At 62.2% G+C, this 7,754-nt stretch overlaps 1 protein-coding gene across 1 annotated transcript; it reads right to left on the bottom strand.

Moving 5' to 3' along the window:
* Positions 1-378: 378 nt before the first annotated feature.
* Positions 379-4,933, bottom strand: LOC308040095 (uncharacterized protein C4orf54; the record flags this gene model as incomplete). Its single annotated transcript, XM_080343924.1, has 1 exon — positions 379-4,933. Exon 1 carries the CDS (start codon positions 4,792-4,794, stop codon positions 379-381), a length of 4,416 nt encoding a protein of 1,471 aa, XP_080200050.1. The 5' UTR covers positions 4,795-4,933.
* Between the last annotated feature and the right edge of the window lie 2,821 nt (positions 4,934-7,754).

Raw genomic sequence — 7,754 nt, forward strand, 5'->3', positions numbered from 1 at the left:
TTGCACTGGATGAGCTTTTGAGGCCGCTTCCAATCCCTGACATTCTGTGATTCTGTGAGACAGGGCTGTGCAAATACAGGCTGCATGACAAGGAACTGAGATGTGCTTCTACTGAAACCAGCTCCTAGTAAAAAAAATGGGTTATTTACCTGCTCCACGGGACACCAAACTGCACCAACGGGTCTGTGTAACGTTTGCATTTCTTACACCTATATTTTAAGTCCTAGTGAGGGCCCACCTGTGGCCCCCAGGCCCATTACTTACCCCCCTCAAGGAGAAGCTGTGGCATAGCTCTAAATTGGCAGGTAACCTGGTTGGCCCTTAACCGTCACCGGCGACCGGCACGCCTAACAGCCCGCACTCACTCACCCACGCTCTTCACCGGTGCTCTACCACAAAGCGCATGGTGGTGCCATCGAAGGAGGGCGGCGCGACGATCCGTGGGCCGGTGGCTGGCGCCGTGATGCTGATGACCGGCTTCGCCTCGGCTGCCCCACGTCCCGGTGGCGGTGCGCCCTTGCCGGTGGCCACATAGTAGGGGCTCTCGGTGAAGGCCGCCTCTGCTGCTGCGGGGCTGCTGGGCTCAGCTGGGGCACTGGCATCGCTCCCTGGGTGGGACAGCGGCCGTGGCAGGGCACTGGCAGGCAGCATGGCAGCAGCGGGCAGGAGGCCGGGGTAGAGCATGTACGTGGTGCCATAGGCTCCAGCGTTGAGGGCCAGGGGCGAGAGAGGCAGCGGGACGGAGGCGATGGCTTGCTGCTGGGGCACCGGCACCTCCACGTACTGTCCGGTCTCAGGGTCGAAGAGGCGCCGCTTAAGGGGCTGCTGCACCGGCGTGTCCACCAGGTAGTACTGCCCGGTGCTCACGTCCAGCAGCACCTTGCGCTGCGTCTGCGGGAAGGGCTCGGCTGCTGTGGCCGTGGCGGACACGGAGGGCGAGAAGCAGAAGAGCGGCGGCGCGGTGCCGGGCAGGGCGGCGAAGGGCAGCGGCGGGCGGTACAGAGCGGCGGGCGGACCCTCGGTGGGCGGCGGGGCGGCGGCGGGTGGCTCCTCGGCGGGTTGGGGTCCGGGCGGGGGTGCGGGGCTGCCGGGACGCTTGGAAGTACCGAAGGGCTGCAGGCTGCACAGCGCCGCCGCCGCCGCTGCTGCCGACACCTGGCTGGGGCGGACGCCGCCGGCCGCCCCCGACACCGGCACCGGCACCGGCACCGGGGAGGGGGGAGAGCCGGGCTCGGCGGCCGCCTTCAGGGGCAGGGCCAGGTAGTTCCCGCAGTCCGGGCCGCGCTCCGCATCGCTGCCACCCGCAGGCAGCCGGGAGGAGCGCGGCGCCGCCTGGCCCCGCAGGCCGCCCTCGGAGGCGGCCTTGGCCGGCGCGGAGGCTCCAGCTCCGGCTCCTCCGGCTCCTCGGAGAGTGAGGAGGGCGCGGGGGGCAGCGGCGGGCTCGGTGCGGGGGGGCGGGCCGCGCTGCCGCTGCCGGGCTAGGCTCTCGAAGGCGGCCGCCTTGGCCGAGACCTTATCGGCGGCGTTGTTCGAGGGGCGGCGGGGCAGCCTCTCGTTGCTTGGCCCCTTGCCCGACGGCTCCTCCGCCTTATCCGCAGGCGGCGGCGCGGGTGGAGCGGCGGCGGTGGCGGGCAGGGTCGGCCGGGGCCCGACGCCCCGCTCCTGGCTGGCGATGAGGGAGAGGACGTGGCTGTCGGTGATGGGCAGCGGGTCGCTCTTGCGCTTCCACTCGCGCTTGTTGAAGCTGTACAGCTCCTCCATGCTCCGCACCGCCGCCGTCAGCTTCTCCAGCGCGTTTTGCACCGGCGCCGCCTTGCCCTCCTCCCGCGGGTCCTCCTCGGGCCCCCGGCCCCTCTCGGCGGGCGGCGGCGGGGGCTGGTGCCGCCAGGGCGCGGCGGATTTGGAGACGATCTTCAGCACGGCGGGCTGGCGCGGGTCACTCTTGTTGGGGGCGATGGTGGCCACTGGCAGCCTGCCCGAGGTGCGGTGCACCAGGACGGTGCCCTCCGGGGGGCAGGCCGGTGCTTTGCCCGCCGCCTTGGCCCCCGCCTCGGTGGGCTTGGTGCTGGCTTGGCCGACCGCCTGGCAGGTGATGACCACGGGGGAGAGGGACCTGGGAACGCCGGCGATGACGAGCTGCTGCCGGGGCTTCTGCTCGGGACCGCCCTGGTCGGAGGCGACACTGCCCTTGTCGCTGCTGTTGTCTCCCGAGTCGCAGCTGTAGGAACTTTTGATGAGCTTCCGCACGTCCCGCACCTGGTGGAGCGGCCCCTGGGCTCTGTGCTTGCCCTCCCTCACGTCGCGTACCAGAAACTGCGGCACCTTGTCGGGGCCGTCGCCGGCTTTGAGCGGCTTGGGTTGCTGGCCCCTGCTCTCCTCGGGCGGCCGGCCCGCGATCTGCGGTGTCAGCAGCTGGGCGATGCTGAAGGCGGCGTCCCGGGGCTGGTGCAGGCTGCCCAGGCTGATCTTGATCTCGGGGGCTTTGGGCTTGGCGGCGGGGGGCGAGGACGAGGAGGCGGCGGCGGAGCACTTCGTCGCCTGCTTGCCCGGCTCCTTTTCCCGAGGAGTGTGTTGGATAGCGGGGACGAACAGGCGGGACATCTTGGTGGACTTGCCGGCAGAGATCTCGCCCAGGTTGGCCCGCCAGTCGTGCCTGGGAGAGAGCTTCAGCTTGCCGATGGGCGCCCTCTCCTCCTTCCTCTCCGCCTCCCGCTCCTTCCAGGACCTGAAGGCGCTGTTCTGGCTGCGGAGGAAGGTGGCCTTGATGGCCTCTGAGGCGCTGCGCTTCACCTCGCACAGCTCCTCCGACAGCGCTTGGTCCAGGCTGCGGCTCCCTTCGCGGGGCGTCGACGCCTTGGAGGCCGGCGACCGGCCACCCTCGCCCGCCTCCTCCGCCGTGGCCGCGGTGCTGTCCGAGCCGCCTTCCGAGTGCCGGGAGCTCTGCCGCTGCACACCGCCGCCCTCCCGCAGCCGCTCCCGGCCGCCACCGGCGGCGGGCTCCGGCTCCCGGCCGGTGCTCAGCCCCGTGAAGGTGGTGTCGGTGATCTCGCCCCGCTCCATCTTGAACTCGTGCTCCAGCTGCATCTTCTTGGAGATGACATTTTTGAGGAGGCTGGAGGCGAACTTGGACATCTTGCTGGACCTCCCTCCAGCGCCTTCCGCCGCCGGCGGCTCCTTGCCGCCCGCCTCGGGGGGCTGCCCGGCCTCGGGGGCATCGCCGAGGTCCAGCAGCGTCACCACCCGGGAGCCTGCCCGCAGCCGCCGCGGCGCCTCGATGTGGGCGATCTCCCCGTCGAGCTTGCTGACCACGAACTCGAGGGCTTTGCTCTGCGACCGGCCGGAGCGCAGCAGGCTGGGCTCTGCTCTCGGCCCCAGGCTGCCGCACTTAAGGTCCAGGTAGGTGGACCAGCGGTTGATGCCCAGGGCATTGTCGGGCAGGGAGGCGGAGGAGGCGCGGGAGCCGGGGTGCAGTGTGTCGAAATAGGGGTACGCCAGGCTGCGGAAAGCCCTGGCCGTCAGGTTTCGCACTTCTTTGTCGGCATCGTCCAGCTCGCTGACGGCGCTGGAGGCGCCGCTCGAGTGCTCCCCCGCCCTGGCGGCCCCGCACCGGGTCTGCAGCCGCGCGGGGACCGCGATGAATTTTTTCGCGTGGTCGCGGACCGCGTCCGGTTTTAAACTCTCATTGCGTTCAGGAGCCGCGGGTGCACGGAGGCTCATGTCGCTTTCATGCTTGGCAGGGTAAATAGTGTTTTGCTTTCCGCGCACGTTGCTAGACTCATTTATAGCCCGGGAAGAGGCTTTGATTGATAGGAGAAGCTGGGCGGCCGGGCTCCCGCCGGGGCGGCCGGGCTGCTTGGACGGGCTTTCTCCCGAGCTGGCGCGCTTGTCCCCACCGGGGGTGTCGTGTTCGGAGGTAACGCTGACGATCTCGGTGCTGCTGGTGTTGTCGATGCTGTCCGTCTGGTTGTTCGGGTCGCTGGTGGTCGTGCTGAGGTAGCAGCTATTCTCCTCCTCCTCCTCCGTCGGCGTGTCCCCCGGGGTCTCGTCGCTCCCGAAAGAGGCGTAGTCCACGAAGGAATAGATCACGTTGTTATCCTCGAAGTCCCAGCGGGCGGCCAGCCCGGCGTCAAAGTCCATGTCGTGGTCCACCTCGCTCAGCTGGATCTCCTGCGTGCTGATATAGTGCGCCTCGTCGCGGCCGCCGCCGGGGAGGATGCCCGTGGGGACACCGGGGGGGGCCGCCTTGCGCCTCGCGTCCTCGTCCTCCTCGCTTTCGTAGCCGAAGGAGGATGAGGAGGTTTTGCCCTCTGTCGACACCGGGTCGCCCATTGCGGGAAAGGCGCCCGCCTTGCTCACCGGCGAAGGGCAGGAGGAGGAGGAGGACTCTGGGCAGCCCCCCGCCTCCGGCGGCTCGCCGCTCCCCGCTGCCCCCCGGGAGCCAGAGCCAGCGCCGCATCCCGCCGCCGCGCCCGGGGAGGGCGGGTGATCCCGCCCGCCGTCCGAGGATGCTGATCCCGCGGTCCCGCCCGGCGGCCCGCCGCTCTCTGAGCCGCCAACATCCCCGGTCCCGCCGGCTCCGCTCTCCGGTGCGGGACTGGCCGTTTGCTCCTCGCCGCTAGCCGGGGCCAGCTCGGAGGGCTGGCGGCTCTCCTCCGGCCCCTGCGGCGAGCCACGGATCTCCACGTACGCCGCTTTCTTCTCCTCGATGGCCGCCTCCGGGCTCGGGCCCCGTTCCGCCGCCGCGCCCTCGGGGCCGGTTCGGGGGCCGGCGGGCGGCTGAGCGGGCGCGTCCATGCCGGAGCCGTCGGGGCGCGGCAGTGGCCCGAGGGGGCGGGCAGGCACGTGCCGGCCGGGCCGGGCAGCGCTGCGGGGACGGGGGGGCAGCGGGCCGCCCACCCCCTGCCCTCCCCTTCCCTCCCCTCCTCCGCCCGGCCCGGGCGGGCATCACCGCCGGGGGGCGGAGGGGTCGGGCCGTGCTGGGCTCGGCTCCTCCCGCCCCGCAGCCGGCCCCGGGACTGCGGCCGCCCGCTTGGTCGCCAGGAGGGGGGTGGCCAGTCGCCCAGCAGAGGGTCCCTGGTCGCTCCGGCTTTTTCCGAGAAGGGCGTCACTTGGCCGGCCCCAGGCACGAACTATTCATAGAGACGGCGTCACTTAGGCCGGTTGAACAAAATCCTATTTTAAACGTCTGTGTTTGCCGGAATAAAGGCGCCCGGCCGCCCCTGGGAAGGGGAGAGCCGTCCCTGCCCGCAAAAACGCCGCTGCCGGCCAGCGGCACCGTCTGAAAGAGGCAGCTCCCAAGGCTGACATGCAGGCTTGCCTACACCAAATGCACCCTTGTCTTACACGCAGCAGTGGCTAAGCAGCTTATTTCTTCCTTAAACCACCCCCCGTCAGCCCCATGTCCCCTCTCGCAAGAGGTGCAGTGCAGGGGGGGCACCCCATGCCTTTGCTACAGCCCAGAAAACACCATGCAGCAGACCCAAGCTGCCTTTTTCCACGAAACACCGTTTTAAACATAACCAGCACCTAAGACCTATTAATAGGCATTTCTCTGGCACACCTGACCTTTGGTGGCCAAGGGCTTTACTGAGCAATCTCCAAGATGACACACCAAACACTGCCCCAGAGCCACGGGAGGAAAAGTTGAGCTGTTAGGCACCAAGGAGGAGAAACAGAGAGAAGCAACCAATGTTGAGGAGCAGCAATCAGGTATACAATGCAGGTAACAGCCTAAATTTGCAGCTGCTGGGGCTGTCCTACACCCAGCGTGCTTTTAATGAGAAACTAGGTACCAGCTCTCGGGAGTACTAGGCCTACCTGGCTTTAATCATTCCTTAGCTCAAGTTCAATGTGGCTTCTACTCTCCCTGTACACGAAGCAACTGTGCAGTCCTCCCTGGGGCTGTGATAAATGGCACCAGCATTCCCTAAACACTTCACCAAGTTTTGTGTCACACACATTTTAGACTTGCCCCTCTGTCCCAAGCATCCATAACAAAAACAGGCCATTATTGGAAAAAGACAATGTTTTTAATGTCTTATGAAAGAGAGATCTTGGTTTTAATTGGCAATGGGACAAGATTAGATCCTCAAATACAGTCCTTTCCAAACGCTTGGGATGCAGACATATTAGATTTTAAACCCTGATCATTCATTTTACTTGGATAATCTTGTGAGCGCCAGCAGCAGGAGCATCCCTGCCTTCTGCACTGCTTCTCTTCTACCAGATGCCTCCTCCCAAACAAGATCTCCACCCCACATTTTCACTGCCCCCACCCTCTGATCCACCAAACCAGGGTCTCAGGTGTCAAGTCTCTCATTACATACTCTCCTCTATAGCATGTGGTTTTCCTGCATTAATAACACAATAAATCAGATCTTTGCTCATGAAACCCGACAATTAAGTGTTGTGCTTTTTTTAAAAAGTTGTAACAGTTGTCCACATATTCCTGCCAAGATCCCCAGACAAGATCCCCACCAAAACGAGCACTGAAACTTAACTCTTTACTTATTTCCACGATCTAGTTTCCAGCTATACTCCAGAGATGTTTTTTCCTTGGAAGCACTCATAAATTTATGTTTATATCACATCTATATCCTCACCACAGGGAATTTATGTTTATGATGAGAATAATACATACAGAAAATCACATCTCTTCTCCACTTCAGTTACAGCTGGCCCCAGAGGCCTTGCCTGCCTTAGGCAGTCACATCAGCGTATTTCCCACGGCACTGAGATGTCAACACGGTACACAGAGCCACCCAAATCCTAACGCCCATTGAAAACAGTGAACCTGGAATATCCAGCTTAAGTGCTCTAATAATCACTGCACGCGTGTTGGAGGAGGGGGAAAAAACCGAGACGGATTTCCTCCTCTTTTTTTAATCAGAAATTTCTGCCCTGACGTGGTGCCAGCCCGTCAGAGATGCTTTGCTGCGAGTCTGGCCCCGAGCGAAGTGTAAAATTCCACCGGGGTTTAGCCTTAATTCCTTCTCCTCAGCCTTTCCTCTTAGCTACCTTAGTGTCGGCTTTTGTTGAGCCTGTTTCAGAGGTGCCTAATAACCTCCATATATCGTATTCAAAGCTTGAGCTGCCCGTGATGTATTAGAGTTCTCCAACAGCTTTGCAAAGGTGTGGATGCTTCTTTTTCTACATCTATTGCTGTTGCCAGACAAACCCTACAGCAAACAATAGTGGTGACAGACTTGTTTGCTCCCAACCAAAAGTACACAGGAAAACTGTGGCTTCATCACACATTCTTGAAAATAGCCATTTCTTGCTCTACTCCAGCAAAGCATCTCTGATTAATAATCAGATCAATATCATTTTACTTAATAATGTTGGAAATCGGTAACAAATGCATGTCATCCTTATGCTCCTAGTAATATTCCATTGAGGCATTCATTAACAGCAGTTACTTTTTTGTGTTTTCCACCTTTAAATCTCTCTCATTAAAGCCACTGATGTCTGTGATTTCTGCATTCAAATCTGTCACAAAGTGTAACTGAAGCTGTCCTGACAACCGTATAAAATCTGTATGTTGAATACCTTCCATAACATAACATAACAGGAACTCTGCTTGCAAGCTCCTACTATTAAAAATGACAACACACTATTTAACCACATTCTGCCTTTTGCTAACATAAGGTTAGATCAGACATGTAAAGGTGATGGGGAAAAATTCAGACAGACTGCATTATCTGTGCACCTTAAAATACATCACTCAAAGGAAGTAGCAGGGAAGTGGGATTTAA

Source organism: Nesoenas mayeri, assembly GCF_963082525.1.
Source record: "Nesoenas mayeri genome assembly, chromosome: 4".
In the NCBI taxonomy this organism is placed as follows: domain Eukaryota; kingdom Metazoa; phylum Chordata; class Aves; order Columbiformes; family Columbidae; genus Nesoenas; species Nesoenas mayeri.